We start from the raw sequence: 15,691 nt of genomic DNA, 5'->3' as shown, positions 1-15,691 counted from the left end.
ATCCACACTGACTCCTGTCATTTGATCTACAGAACAAACTCCATCACCTGGCAGCAGTCATAAGCTTCTAATACAGCACTACATTCAAAAGTCTTGTAAGTCTGGAAGTTATATATTTGATACCAGAGCCATATAATATTTAACCTTTGTAACAGTTAACTCCTGAGACTGGTTTGCAACTATAAGCAGACGAAAATTTACCAGGAAGGATAAATGAAAGGACTGTAGCTCCTTTCACTCCCACAGCCCTCTATACTTCTCACATGGTGAGAAGTATACTGCCTGGTGAAGCGTGGCAGGCACTACTTACAACTTGTTTGTGATCATGTGGCCAGGCATGCCCCACTTCCCCCTCCCACCCCAGCACAGGGATCCTGCCCTGCTTGTGAGACTACCACAGTACAATCATAGCAGCAAGGTAAAAATGAGTTAGAACTCACAGGACGGTTGCGAAGGAGGACTAGTTTGGTCACTCGAATGCTGACTTTAATTCCAAGACTTTGATGTTGAAACATATTGTACACCTGTCAAAATGCAAAGAAAACATCCATAGTACATCAATAACAACACCAAGACCTAGTAATAGTTGAAGGAACTAATTGTGACTAAAGTTAGACATTTGTCCTTCAAAAAACTGTCCCAAAACAAACTCAAATGGGTTACGCTACTACACTCAATAAAACAAAGAATTTTTAAGAGCTACTGTGTTACCACTCTAAGAGTTCCACATACTACAGTGTAGCTAAAATACTTGCAAAAACCAGAGTAGGTTTGCTCCTACCATACTGCCCTGGGCTTCACCACGTGACCAATTTGTCACAGACTAATCTGAGCAAGATTCAGCACTCAGGGACAGAAAACATTAGAAAACAAAACAAAATAAAAAATACACAAGCTAGTTGCAGAAAGAAAAATACTTTTAACTGTAATAAACAAGAGAAACAACAAAGGAGCAACAAAGGGAAGGAGACAAATATTCCAAGGAACTCTAAACATAAACCAAAGTCTCAGGAACATGGACATACGTTATGAAGCATCCAACTAATATGGATCTTCAGCATTTAAATATCAGAGATATCTGAATGCAAGATGAAATAATGGTGTGTTTTAGACTTCAGGAAATAGAATGGAAAAGCAATTTCCCTCTGTTATTTTCATATCTTATATAAGAGAATAGTAATAAGGCAGCACATAATGACACAAGCCTCAGGAAATACAAAAATAGCACCGGAAACTACCTTACTACTTTCTCCAGATTTTGCATTCCAGCTCAGATACTTCACCTCATTTTTATAGGTTAGAACATAAGATCTTAATTGATGCCAGAATTTTATTCCACCCATTTCTCCATGTACAAATGCTTTAACTAGACTATATCAAAAAAGGTGAGGGAGTGGTTTATTTTAAAAAGGTGTAAAATACCACATAATAACCTTTGGATGAATACTGTATTCCCTACCCAGTCAAAAAAATAAAATCAAGACCACTGAAGAGAGACTCTTGACTAATGGGAGGCAGGATTTGGCTCCAGGTAAGCTATGTTCCTTACTCACAGCTCATTTGGCTAGAAATATCACACAGGCTCAGCTAACTTCCTACAACAAACCCAAGACATGAACACATTTTGGATATCATGTTTTCAATGCTTGGTATTTTTCCTATTTGTGCAAATACTCAGGAATGTGCTCAATGTAAGAGTGTTCTTAAGCTCTTTAGTGTTTGGGGTTGGATTTAAGCACACACGTAAATGTTTCCTATAATTTAGGCACAGATTGCAAGACAGACGCTACTCAGTATTTGACCTACTGACCTTCACTATGAGCACAATAAGCCATTTATCTTCCCTGCTGCTGGTATACAAATGCATACAAGTGCTGGTACTATTTGGTTAGCTCCAGGGTATGTTGGTAGAGTAGTTAAGGCCTCTCACTACAGAGCTGGGGGGATAAACTTGACACTTGCAGAGAAGAGCTCTGACAGTTGACCTATGTGTAAATGGAGACCTGGACATTCAGCTGAGAGGGTCAATGGGGCATCATGCTGATCAAGTCAATCTCTCATGTACCATTATAGACGTTAACGAACATTTGCCTGTAACGGATGCCTTTGATTTGCCTAGCTCGCTGCTAGCTCTGACCATCCCATAAAGTTTCTACTCATATAATGAGAGCACAACAAATAGGTTCTTATCATTAAGTCGAATGGATGATGGTGCTTGCCTTTCTATCAGAGCAGACAAGCTGCCTGCCTCCAGACCCAGCACAGAGAGATCCAACCACCACTGACTTCAAAAGGTAGTGTTCACTGGCAAAACTTGCATAGCAAGAGCCAGCTGCTGGAGAATTTAGCATACCATTTTGAAGGCTGTCAGCCCTTCTTTCTTTTCTCTTGTGCTCTCTGTCCTTGTATTTGCATCCATCAGTCATCTCAGAAGAGCTCAACCTAGCCAGCAGCAGCAGCAGCAACAATTTTTGCATTTGTATTTGCATCCATCAGTCATCTCAGAAGAGCTCAACCTAGCTAGCAGCAGCCACAATTGGATACTAATCCAAAAAGACACTAGGCATGCAAAAGAGGCTTGGCTTTGCTAGTTTATTCATGCTTTGTTTGCTTATTTTCTTAAATGGAGCCCAAAGAAGCCCCAGATTGATGGTAGTTTGTGTTGCCTAGAAGGAACAATAACGTTTCTCTCTGCTAAATAAGCCTGACTGGTACAAGTGGCTGTTCTACTTCAGCACAACTAAAGCATTCAAACACAACCCACCTAGAGAAGAGACAGACCCCTTCTCATCAGAGATCTGCTCCAGCTAGCTCTGCTTCCATCCCCCACTGTGACTGCCTCAGAGGCTGAACCAGACTTTTCAGTCCATGAGCTCTGACTGGATTAAAAGGTAGACGCTTGCTTCAATGCAGTCAGACCGGTTCCTTTGCGCTGCAATCAGTACTTTAATGTGTGTACAGGTAAACATACTGTAACTTGCCTGACACCACAGTGCTGGCCTACCAGAGTCTGATAATGACAGGTTGCTGATTATCGCTGTGGCACAAATCCAGGTGTATTAGCAAGAAGTGTTTCTCCTGGTGTTTTAGGATAGACAGTGTGCTGAATTTTGAAGATGTGGTGCAAGGAAAAGCAGCAGCACATATTCTGACCATGCTTACGAGTTTAACTACAAGAACAGATCTCTAAGTAGATGATTTATTGCTGGCAAAAGGCAAGAAAGTACGATAGCTGACAATACCCACATGTTGGGGTAAATAATTTCTTAATGAAATTTCAAAAATTTTTCTCAGAGATGGATAGACAGTTGCCAGAGTAACAGTAATTTTTTGTTTGTTTGTCTCATACAACTCTGCACTGTTCCTCAGGATTTAAAATGTGATCATAATAAGCTCAGCTGAAGAAGACATTAGCACTGTGACTTAAGATGGTCCAGCACCAGAACCGCAGGACACTGTCAAACTACCATATGTACAATTTCCAGTCGTCTTTCATGAACCAATCTGAAGAGTGAAGAGACATCTCCAGCTTCATCTGCCTCCCCTGATTCTTCTATTTCTTTCCCTGTTAGCAAAAAGCCCCCTGTATTATACAGTAAGGCCTACACAGATTTAGCTGGAAACTGTTCACAACCCACCCACAAATACACTTGTCGTTCAAAATGAGCTAAGATCTGCAGGCAAATTAGCAAGAAAACAGACCTAAAAGTGTGCCTGCAAATTGGTCTGCACAAACAAACATCACCACCCAAACAGCTCTTATTCATTAACCAAGTGACTACAGGATGTATACTCTCATCACTATACTGAGAGGACCTTCTCAATTAAAAGAGAGTGCAAGACAGTTCTGCACAAGTGATTTGCCCTTGCATTTAGCCCAGACATAGGACTGAAATGGAGACACAGAGTTTGAAATTGAGAGGCAACCAGCCATATGGCACTTGAGCTTCTCTGACTAGATGCCTGCCAGACCCCACCCAGCTGCTCTCTCACAACCCCTCCTCAACAGCACAGGGGGACAAAATAAGATGAAAAAGCTTGTGGGTCGAGATAAAGAGAGGGAGATCACTTACCAATTTGTCATAGGCAAAACATACTTGGCTCGGGGCAAATTTAATTTACTGCCAATTAAAATAATTTGTATATAGAGAAACAAAGATAAGTTAAAACAATGCCTTCCCCTCACCTCATCCCACCACTTTATCCTAGGCCCAACTTCACTCCTCCATTCCTGACTCCTCTACCTCCTTTCCCCTTACCCCAAGCCGTACAGGGGGATGAGGAATGGGGGTTGTGGTCAGTCCATAACAGCTCCTCTCTGCTGCTCCTTCCTCCTCACAATTTTCCCCTGCTGCAGCACGCGTCCCCTCCACGGGCCACAGTTCCTGTCAGGAGAACCTGCTCCAGTGCCGGCTCCTCTCCACAGGCCACAATATTCTTCAGAGAATAGCCACCTGCCCTGCCACGGTCTCTCCACAGGCTGCAGGGCAACCTCTGCTCTGGCACCTGCAGCACCTCCTCCTCCTCCTGCTCTGACCTGGATGCCCACACAGATTTTTTCCTCACACTTTTTTCCTCACTGCCAATGCAGCCTTTTGCCCTTTCTTGAATACAATTTCACAGAGGTGCCAAGAGCTTTCCTGATGGGCTCTGCTGTGTCCTGTGGTGGGGCGACTGCAGAGCCGTCTGGAACCAGCTGTGTCCAGCATGGGGCAGCTCCGGGTGTCTCCTCAGAGAGGTCCCTGCAGCCCTCCACTGCCAGCTGCACCCAATACACTATCCTTTTAAATGAAAACCCAAACTGTCTCAAATCATGGTCTTTAAGGCTAGAAGGAACCCCAGTGAGAAGACAACCAGACCTTAAAAGCCTTGGTGAAAAAAATATGAGACTGAGTTCAGCACAGGTTATTCACAGCCATTTTGGCAGCACACAGCCAGTGTTAAAGCAGACTGTGCAGGGTAGGTTGCACCCAACGGAAGCATTATCACGGAACCCACGTGGCCTTAAAATAAAAGAATTCAAATCCATAGATCTTTCCCGCTAGGAATTGGATTCCATCATGGTAGCAATCACCTTCTGCCCTTCTCATCCAGCCTACAAGGAAACCATCACCCATAGATTTGGTGAGTCAAAGCTGTTCAGACACCACGTCCAACTGGCTATCATCGGCACATGAGCTAACAGTGCCAAGTGAGGTGGCTGAGATAATTGGTAGGGGGAGGAGGAATGGGATTTCCTAGTGCAGATGTTCTCAGATTTCCTGCTGCATGGACAGCATGCATTAATAGAGAGACTGACTCAGAGACACCTCCCTTCCCACTTGCAATACCGTGGGCCACTCTCCCCCAAGCCTGCAATTGCATCACACCCTTGAGGCTGCTGTGACCACTTCCAACAGGGGAAAAGTAAAACTATTTGGGGTATTTTAGAACCTTTTAATAATATAAGGCAGCTGGGAACATAAGCATCAGACGCAGGAAACCCGCTAACACACTGTCATGGAACAAAATGCAAAGGTTTTAGGACATCAACACAGTGTCAAGAAAGCAGCTTGGCTGGAAGAGCAATGTAGGTTCTTGGTCGCTAGGCTGAAGGAAAGGGTTGTGAAAAGTTGTCAATGTGGCTGAAGTGTGGTTATGATCACTGGTTGCCCTGTTGCAGGTGAACTTCTATGCTGTATTGACTTCTATTCTGTGAGAAGTCATCAAAAGTAGAGAGACTGAGCTTTGGAAACACAAAGAGGTATTGTAGAGAGTCATACAAAACAGACAGAAAAATGGAAGAGGAAGAGCAGAAGAACAAGAAGAAGAATAAAGCCTGCCTCTGACATCTCCCTTCTTCATCTCCATTTTCCTGACAGAGCTTTACTACCCAGACTGCCCTAGAGAAAAAAAAAAAGCTTGAAGCCTGAACCATCCTTCTCCTCCTCCTCTGTTTGCATTCCTCCTGCCTTTCTTTCTCCTTATAGCTTTGACATGGAAGGGACAGAATAAATGCAGCTTTGGCATGAGCTGTCCAGGCCTGCCCCAGCATGCAGAAAGCACAACCTACGCATGAGGAATTGGGCTAAGAGAGGAACTAAACTGCATCAGTTTAATTTTTTTTAATTCTCAAGAGCTTCCTCTGCAGGTGGACGGTAGGAGGGAGATGTTTTGGAGTTCAGAACAGCAATCCTGAGGGCAAATTGACTTTTTTTCTTTTTTCTTCCCTAAGTGTTAAACTCGAGCAGGAGTGTCCCCATTGCCTTGGCTGCTGGGCAACGTTTGGACAGCAGAAGCATTAGTCAGGTTACTGACGTTGTCTTTCACTTGTTTTGAAAAGTGCTATAGGATTTCTAACACCCACCTAAAGCCAAGCTTTCAAATTACCCCATTAAACATTACGAAAAAGAACATATTCATGGGTCTTTGTAAGATACAGTTGACATAACTCTTTCTCCTGGGGCTGCTGGAGAGAAAAGAGAAATCTGTAGACAGTGGTCAAGTACTTATATCCTTTTCCCTTATGTCCCTGTTCCCACCATGAAAATTCCAAATCAGGATAAGGGAGCCAATTATCAGTGGCAGCTCTGGAGCCTTTATGTGGCAGCCCCCAAGAGCACAGAGGTATAAATCCATCAATGCATGCATGATATAAATAATTTTAGCTGCTTCTTTAACACAGAAAAAACTCTCACAGGGAAAACCCAAAATGAAAAATGATCTGCAGAGTGCAAAATAAGGCTTCAGAGAGTAAACCAGTATTATTCCTAAAGAACAACATAAAAATTTTCCCTCTTAATGACATCCCAAAGATCACTAACTTCAAGTTACTGCTTGCTGCTGCAAAGAGTTTCCACACTAATCACATGGCTTAACAACAGCTGCAGGAGAACTAACACGTACTACAGTAACTTACCCCTGCATGCTGTATTCTCTCAGAAAAAGGCAAGCTCAAAACCAAGCCACAGTTGTAATTTATTCCCCCCCCCCCCCCCCAAAATGCACTTAGGGGAGAAAAAAAACCCAAACAACTCTTTTTTTAGGTTTTCAAACCCAGAGAAAGAAGCTTTTAAATCACTACATTATGGTCTTGGAAATTCAGACATCTCTGTCCCTAAATTCTCAGAGGGTCAGTCTGAGTGGGACTTGGTTTGCAAAGTAAGCTCTGCACAATTCAAGGAGCCAACATTCATAACTTGCTGTTCAGGTACTAGGTGAAACAAGTCACTCCTCATCATTAAAAACACTATGGCCATGGACAGAACTCTCCAAAGGGTCTCATACCTCATTTATCATATGCTTCAGAATTATTTGAATCAGAGTTTTCTCCAGGAAGCTGAAAGCATAAGTCATGAAAATGAGCCACAGTAGATGCCTGTGCAGTTTGCCTCTCTATGAGGACAGAGAATCTTTTTTGTCTTATTGGCCATTTCTCTCAGATGAAAAGAAAACACAAGAGGAAACAAAAGCATGAAACTCCCGCAAGAAAGCACTGCATGCATCATGCTTTAGTACCTGCTCCTGAACCAAGACCAAAATGGCAGCTATCGTAAGCAGATACGCAGGGAAAAGAGAAAGCCAATCCACTGGTCTTCTAGTTGCTGGTTGAGAAACCTGAAGTTCAGTTTAAATGAAGCCATGAAGTGTCACAAGAGCAACACAGGACTTCATAAGAAACAGAACATCCATCCAAACAGCCTCCACATGGATGAAAAGCAATGAGAAATTATAGTTGCCAGATGCAGACTAACAGAATGGGTGAGCAAAATAAGCATGTCTTACCACAAAGGCACTTTATTTTGGAATTTGGAGGAAGTTCTAAACACTGGCGGTTTCTGAAGAAGGGCATGAATAGATGCACTCAAGGCAAAGTATGCAAAGGGGAGACAAGAACTGATATGCAAACACTGCAACACCGTGCAAAAGCTCAATAACAAGGGAGTTTAACTTAGAATAAATCAGGACCTATATTTAAGTAACTGGTTTTGCATTTCTATAATTCTGCTGATATCTCTCCCTGTCCATGCCCTTATATCCAGCATGCCCACAAACTCACTGCCTTGCTAAGGCTGCAGATGTACATGGTGGCATTTGACAACTTCTTTATCAGCTTGGTTTTTTTAACATTATCACAAAGCCATCAGGAATCACCTGTTAGCAAAATCATACTGAATCAAATACCTTGCCAGAAAACAAGAAAAGATTTCATTTTAGAGGTGGTGACTTAAAAAAAGTCAACTCAAAGCCCTGGAGCCATGCTTGTTCCTACTCATACATTATAGAGTACCTTAGAGGGAAATTATTCCATGATCTTGGAAAAATCTGTCTTACAACTTCAAATATTAGTTTAGTAAATGGAAGAGCTTGCACCTCTACAATGACATTCAGAAAAAACATGTACCTTTAATGTGAATCTACTCTCTGTTCAGGGGGATGGTCAGAACTACAGAATATCATTAAAAACAGCATTTGCTATATGAAGTACTACCTGTTATTTCTGGGTTGCAAAAGGGGTTTGCTGTGTTTCTTAGCTGTTATTCTAGAGGACGGTGGTGGGGTTTTTTTCCCCAAGATTCTCATTTACCAAGGGAGCAATAAACCGGTATTTTGCAATGCTGACTTTTTTCCCTTCAGAAATTCTTGTAACATAAATAGATATTAAATACTTTAAGGCAGATCACTTTATTTAAAATGTCTATAAATATAAAAAGCATTAATAAGACCTCTTAATGCTTGTTTTGTGGTTTGACAGTAAACGTAATGGCTTACAGAGAGGAGTTAAGTTAATATACCCCTGACCAGTAACATTCTATTTGCTTAAATGCAAGCATCCAAGCCAAAATTAACATTCTGGTTTCTTTTAGAGGCAGCCCGCCATCCTGCAGTGTAGCTGAATAAGCACTGCCTAATATCATGGGGCAAATCCTGTCCCCCAACTAACAGTCACAGAAGACTGACAGAAGTCGTATCGAGGCAGGCAGGAAACAAACATCCCAAGCAGTCAGGAGGCCTTCATTTGCGTGGTTACATAGAGCACAACTGATCCTGCACCAGAGAAGGATGTAACAGATGTTGCCCAAAGGACTTAGGGCTGTGCTATTCCTCATACCACAGTTTTACAGATGAGAAACTACCACACAAAGATTCACCGTGGCTGGTTCAGGCACTACCCAAAGAGTGTGGCTAAGTGAAGAGTTCAGCTAAGGCCTACCAAAACCACATGATTATCCTATCTCTCTTCCTGAAATATATTTTCTGAATTATTCTTCAGCCTCTTTTGCTGGGATAAAGATCAGCTTTCATTATGGCAAATGGAATGTTAAAAGCCCCTTTCATTTCCTTGAATTTCACCTTGTTTTATAGCCTCAGAATAAAGGATTTATGCAATGATGCCATCTATGTGTTTGCCTATTATTATTCCTCAGTTATCTTCTGATCTTGCCAGCCACTCACAACCAGTTTCCTCAGGGAGGTAGAGGCCTGAACAATATTATGTTCCTACAAGTGTGGCAATGTAGGTGGCCAGACAAAGGAGAGACACTCTGTCAGTGCTCCTCTGAAGGCTGAAAAGCTGAAACATAAATTCAAATCCCATCAGAAGTCAGAAAAACCACATGGGTGAGCCCCTAGGAGCAATGACTTAACAGTGGGAAGCATTTCAGCTGGACTTCACACCTTAGGAGATGTCAGATGTGTTCCTCAGCCAAGAGTCCACTTCCATGTGTACTCTCTAGTGTCTAATAAAGGGGTGAGCTCACACTACAGCATCAGAACCTAGCTTAAAAGTCCATCAGCCAAATCCATTGGAAACTAAGCTTCAATATTCATTTAGTAAATGAGTTTAGAGAACCCAACCCATCTATCAGCACCTCTCCACACATATATATTCACACCTGGCAAGCTGATGTTGCTGAGATGTTCTGCAGTACTCCTCAGCCTGGACAGACAACAGTATTCACAGTCATCTTTTGTTTAGGACTTGGTCTATCAGTGTACTCAACCCTAACAATCTTCACAGGCTGGTAAAGCTACACAACATAGAGATGCACTAATGGCTACACTGAAATAATTGACCTTTTGGCATGAGGATCATCAAGACAGATGATTAGACACGTGTTTTAAAAGCTCTCGCAGCCATAATGCCCTGTCCCAGCCCCAGCAGAACTGTGGGGCACAATGGCAGGTTTTTATTATCTCACTGATCAATCAGTGCAGAACAGATTTTAGGAGGACCCCTGGGCTGCCACTGCAAACAAAAAGCATCAATCACCCCTCTTGAGGTCCCAAGCATCTGACATAAGGAAGAAACTCAGCCTTGACATATACGTTACATCTGAATATGCATTTCTCTCAGTTCAAAAAGTGACTTGAGAAGCAGATTCGTTCAGAGCTGAACTTACATTCTGCTTGCTCACTGTAAAACTGGTGTGTGAATTTAAAGTTAGAGGACTGTAGCTTTGAGAAGAAAAAGGGTCTTGTACCCCCAACAAACACACCCTTAAATGCAGGAAAGCCAGTAAGTAGACCCTGAAGTGATGGTGACATGAATGGCTTTGTTGCAGGAGGACATTTCCTACAAACCAATCCAAATAAATGTAGAGACACAATGAAGCCCTGTTAAGTGACTATTGTCACAGCATGCCAGAAGGCAAAATAAAAGGTAGAGGAAGGGACACAGAAAAGCAGGTTGTTAATGGAAAAGACTGGTTAAACAAACTCCCTGCTTAATCAGCAAAGCATTTCACTACAGGAGAGCCCCCTCACACCAGTGCTTGACAAAGGAATACAAGACCTCTTAAAAAGCTGTTGTCCCATAGCCGGATTATGCACTGAGCATCCCTCACTCAGCTCTTCACTGGGAAGCATGACCAGTCAATTACCATTAAGAACTGTTATTTTCTTCCAAGCCAATTTGCTGCTCATGAACAACAACAGAGCAGCAGTCAGAATGAACTGTTCCTGGATGTTACAACAGCATGGGCAGAGGAATACAAGCTTCCTCCAAGACTTCCTTGTGCAAATGCCTCTGGAAGGACCCCTGCCGTCTCTGAGCAGAGCTTTCAGTGTCCACATCCAATTTAGCCATTATCTCTTTATTTGCACTGCCAACAAGTGAGTGATTGAGCATTCATTGTGAGAGGCTTTGTGTTCCCTTATCAACTGAGACAGAAGTCTTAACTACTAGGACAGCTAACAAATTAACACCCACACTTCATATGAGCTTGCAATTTCAAAAGGCTCTCCTCACTCCTGGCAGATTCTCTGCAGAATTTCTAGAATGCTTCTAAAGGCCAACTCCATCAACTATTCACAGGTATGATCAGTGCCACTTCATGTAGCACAAGAGGTCCTGGGGTAAAGAGGATGGGATCCCCTGGCAGTTTGGTGATAAGTTTGCCATGTTTTCTACAGCAAGGGAGGCAGCCATTTTCATTATATAAAAATCAAAGATAAAAAGTGTTTCTAACTGACTTAAAGCCAGGTTTTCTGCTGGAAATCAGTATGACTGCTGTCTTCAGTAACACTTGGACTGCCCCCTATTACAACGACCCACAGAGTCATTTCTCTTATGAAACAGGTGTGCCATGGAAATCTTTAGGAACCCAAGAAACATCATGTCAGACAAGACCACCTATCCATTCCAGGATACTCTCTTCCAAGGTAAACCATAGCAGTGCAAAAAATATGGTAGAAAACACTACTCCAGAACAATTACGGAATGTTTCCTAACTGAAAACTTGCAATTTCAGTTTCAAAGAAGTTTTTTATTGTGATGTCCTTAGGCAAATACAGAGAATCACAAAGATGGGGGAGAAGAAACACGTAACACAAGAAAACCAAAACCTGTCCTCACACCTCAAGGTCAAAAGAGTTACCCATTTCAGCTGTCAAGGAAGCCAGCTTTAACCTACACTGGATATGATCTGTTAACTCTTGCTTCTTCTTTTGAGAGTAAAGTGCCTACTTACCATATTCATAACTGTGAGGATGAATCTTTGGGCAGCCTCTGCACCGTGGTATTGGACCATATCAGCATCTGCCACCACCAGAGTTTCTACTGTGTACTCATTGGTAAGTCGAATGGCGTTTCTTCTCTCCCTCCAGTCACTGGTTGATTTCATTTTCTTTTGTCTCTTCTTTTCTAAAAGTCAAAATACTTATTAAGGCTGGCAGATCATAATAAAACATTTATACTCTTTTCAACAAACATTCTTGTGCACATTCAGATTGCAATGACCTTTAATTAAAGTGTTCTTTGCTGATTAAAAGCAGCAACCAAGAGGTTCCATTGCAAATACATCTGTACCTCTGTGTGCAGATTCATATGAGACCACCAGATTACATGCAAATAGGAAAGAGGATGGGAAAAGAGAAGTCAAGAAAAGCAAAAGATTAACTGTAATTCAGACCAAGAAGTCATGCTTTTGCAAAAATCTCAGAAATTGGAAATCTGACTTGTGAAAGGAGTAACATTCCACTATAATGAAACAAGTGCAAATTAAGGAAAAATCTGTTGAACAAAACTTTAGGATAGGAGACCATGCTTTGGGATGCAAGGTACACTCTAGACTCTGCAGGTTCTCCTTAGCCAGGGAAGTTGTAAGATATTCCTGGAGTCAGTATTTCCATCAGTTGCATTTTTACTTGCTACCAGCATTATTAGAGCAATGTAACAGAACACAAGATAGAGTCTGAAAAATTTTAAGCTAAGTCAGATTGTTTTGGAACATGGATTATTGGCCAACTGCAGAAGTCTCTGGATGAAACCCAGAAGTGCAGAAGGTCGGGCTAGATAAGACCTTCTCAAGCTTTCTTTGCTCATTTATTGCTATTGGCATGAGCATCAGCACCAGCAGCTGCAGTCACCGGCCACCTACATGCAGAGCTCACATGCCTCTCTATTGTCGTATGTGTACCAAAAGCAGGGGACTCCCTAGACCAGCTGATCCTTAATGAACTTAAGTTACAAGAACTTGTGAAAAGGACCCATTCTAAGGACTAGAAAGTGAAGCAGTGGTCAGCTACCGTTAACACAAAAATTAAAACACAAGTTAAACCTTCCTTCTTCCAAACTAAGGATCTAATGTATCAGTAATTTGTCCTCTTCTAAACTGAAAGGTGAAATGTGTTTCACAGCTCAAAGGCAGATGTGCAAAGCAGCTGAGGCATGAACAAAGGAAAAATTAAGTTCAGATCTGAAATTGAATCTACTCACTTTGTTGCAGTCACAAAAAATGTATTCATGTTTTCAATTGTAAAGTGAAAGAAAAGCAAATGAAGTCATTAAAACAAATTTATTTTGCAATAAGAAACAAACTGCCAAGATTCACTGAAATTACATCTGCTTACTGCTCAGCCTGTAATATACTATGCATAAGATACTGACACTGGTATTAATGCTGATTTCTTCCAATGAAGAAGGGAGCCAAACACACAACAGGTCCTGAAACAGCTTAAACACAACATTCAATGCAAAAGTGACATGGGATAGACCATAATGGATGATCAAACAGATACCTCTTACGTCACACTACACATGCTGCTCGTTTCGCAGAGCAGAGAATCACTTTTTAATTTTCTGTAGATTTAAACTTGAGACCCTCTCTTAGCAAAGGACCATCCTGCAGCAGGCAGATCTGAGTTAGCATTCACTGATCCTGTTTTTCCACAGACTGTTTACCAGCTCCCTTACATAATTCATCTTGACTTTCCCTTCTTTCCCAGGCTGGTAAATGCACTCACATCCAGATCACCAGTTTTCCTGACTGACCCTCTTGTATTCAGGGTGATAAACCCCATCAGCTGTAAGCCCCCCAAAGCCCACCTGAAATGGACTCCTTGCCTTCTGCTCATTCATGCATTTTCTGTCTTGTCAATATGCATATTTGCAGATGTCCATCCCATATTCCTATTCCGAGTTGTCTAGCAGTCATCCAATATAGCTCTGCACATGCTTTTCTGCCTAAGGCATTGACTGTAAACACTCGGTACATATTTTAAACTGAGAAAACAACCATGAAATTTGATTTGAATCTTTTTTAAGAGTTTGGAAATATCCCCCTGGGTCTAAAAAGACAGGCAGGAGCCCATGGACAAGCAAAAAATGAAAACTTGGGGTGCTCATAAATAATGAAAGCTACATGCCAGCAGCAAAGATGAAAATAACCAAGTTTCAAGGCTTGTTTTCACATGGACTGCAGGACAGCTGCAGAAAAGTGTGCAATCACGACAAAGCTGCCACAAAGCAGGGGATCTCTATGTTTCTAAGTGCTTTAGAAAGGCAATGAAATAAAACGGAGTGACTATACCAGAAAGAACGAAAGATGAATGCACCTTTGATTTGCCAACTATGAAATGGAGATGACTTCACCAAACTTCTGTGAAAAAGCTCTTATGTTTGTCTGTTTGTTTATTCCATTTCATTCCATTCAACTACCCATCCCTCCCTCTGCATAGCCACGCATCTTTAGCTGTGGTACTTTGAAGGTTATCATTTAAATACCAGGGGAGAAAGCAGAGAAAAAGGAAGAGAAGGTAAATCATTCCAGTAAGAACATTGACCTTTTGGGTCTTGCTGCTAGCAATCAGAACCTTCCTAGAAGTAACAGCAATTCCCCATCAAATTCTTATTTTGGTAATTCCCTAATAAATTAAAAGTTTTCAGCTAGTGTAAATATCCTGCCTATAGAGAAGTTGCTCTTATCGGGGGGCTAGGCCTAGACTCAAAGAAATCTGGGCCTGACATTGAATGAGCTGTGTAAAAAGGCTTAAGTGGAAGAAAATAAATTCGGAGTACTCTGGGTTTTCACTTGAAAAAAAATCTCCTTTCTGGTGGAAAAGCAGCCACTTGTGTCAGAGGAGGAACCCATGATTCTAGACTGTAGCTTGCACTCCAGGGAGAAGAGGTCACATCATGGTCATTTGCCATTTGCCCAGCGTGGTCCCTTCTCCAGAGGCAGATGAAGGAACTGGCGAGGCTTTGCTGATTCCACTCGCGCCCTCTTTGCAGAAGGCAGCTGTACAAAACTCTGAAAGGTGTGATTTCTGGATAGCTGCAGTGTAAAGGGACTCCTGGCAAATTGCTGGGTAGTCTTGGTTCACACAAAGCCTCTGGCCCCCATTCCTCCATGAGTTTTACTTGAAGCTGTGGATTGGCTGCTTTCCACTGGGTGGTAGGGATTAGAGGTTGTGTGTGGAAAACTACCACCCCACAGGCTTGCCTAGAAACACAGCCAAACTGACCTAACTTAGAGAATCTGGGCTCTTACTCTCATCCTCTCCCTCACATTGTCCAAGTGTAAGCTTACCGAGCACTTAAAACAGGCAACATGCAATTGACTCAAGGGAGCCTACAAAGAGCTCAGCTGGTCACCGATGATACACTACAGAAGAAGTAAGGCAAAGCAACACAAGCTACTTGAACAGAAGAATGAGTGTGTGTCTCCTTTTTTTTTTTTTCTTTTGGCTTTCTGTTTTCAAGTTTGTAGCTCCTCTACAGGGTAATTTTTCTTTGTTCTTTCTGTCCTTTTTGTCCTTGCAGAGGGCTACTTTCAGAGTGGTCTCTATTTGCACCTTCCTCCCTGCCACACATGCAAACAATTTTCCAGGATAATCAAGCTCATGGTGAAAATGTAACTATCATTTGCATGTAAAAACCATCCCAAACAGAACAAAGGAAATACACACATCCCATATCACAGACATTTGA

The 15,691-nt window shown here is 42.0% G+C and overlaps 1 protein-coding gene across 2 annotated transcripts in view; it reads right to left on the bottom strand.

The window, feature by feature from the left end:
• ADAMTS17 (ADAM metallopeptidase with thrombospondin type 1 motif 17) overlaps positions 1–15,691 on the bottom strand; it is a 201,234-nt gene that overhangs the window by 161,252 nt on the left and 24,291 nt on the right. For both annotated transcript variants that reach the window (XR_008238279.1, XM_052808107.1), the window contains exons 4-5: positions 11,952–12,124; positions 441–524 (exon numbers count right to left, since the gene is read on the bottom strand). Coding sequence is in view for 1 of the 2 variants with exons in the window: in XM_052808107.1 (XP_052664067.1) it covers positions 441–524; positions 11,952–12,124 (257 nt within the window). In the remaining variant the exon portion in view is untranslated. The remainder of the gene's footprint in view (positions 1–440; positions 525–11,951; positions 12,125–15,691) is intronic.

This window comes from Harpia harpyja, chromosome 14 (genome assembly GCF_026419915.1).
Source record: "Harpia harpyja isolate bHarHar1 chromosome 14, bHarHar1 primary haplotype, whole genome shotgun sequence".
Taxonomy (NCBI): domain Eukaryota; kingdom Metazoa; phylum Chordata; class Aves; order Accipitriformes; family Accipitridae; genus Harpia; species Harpia harpyja.
Note: the sequence above shows the minus strand (reverse complement) of the source record. Positions and strands in the feature narration are given on the sequence as shown.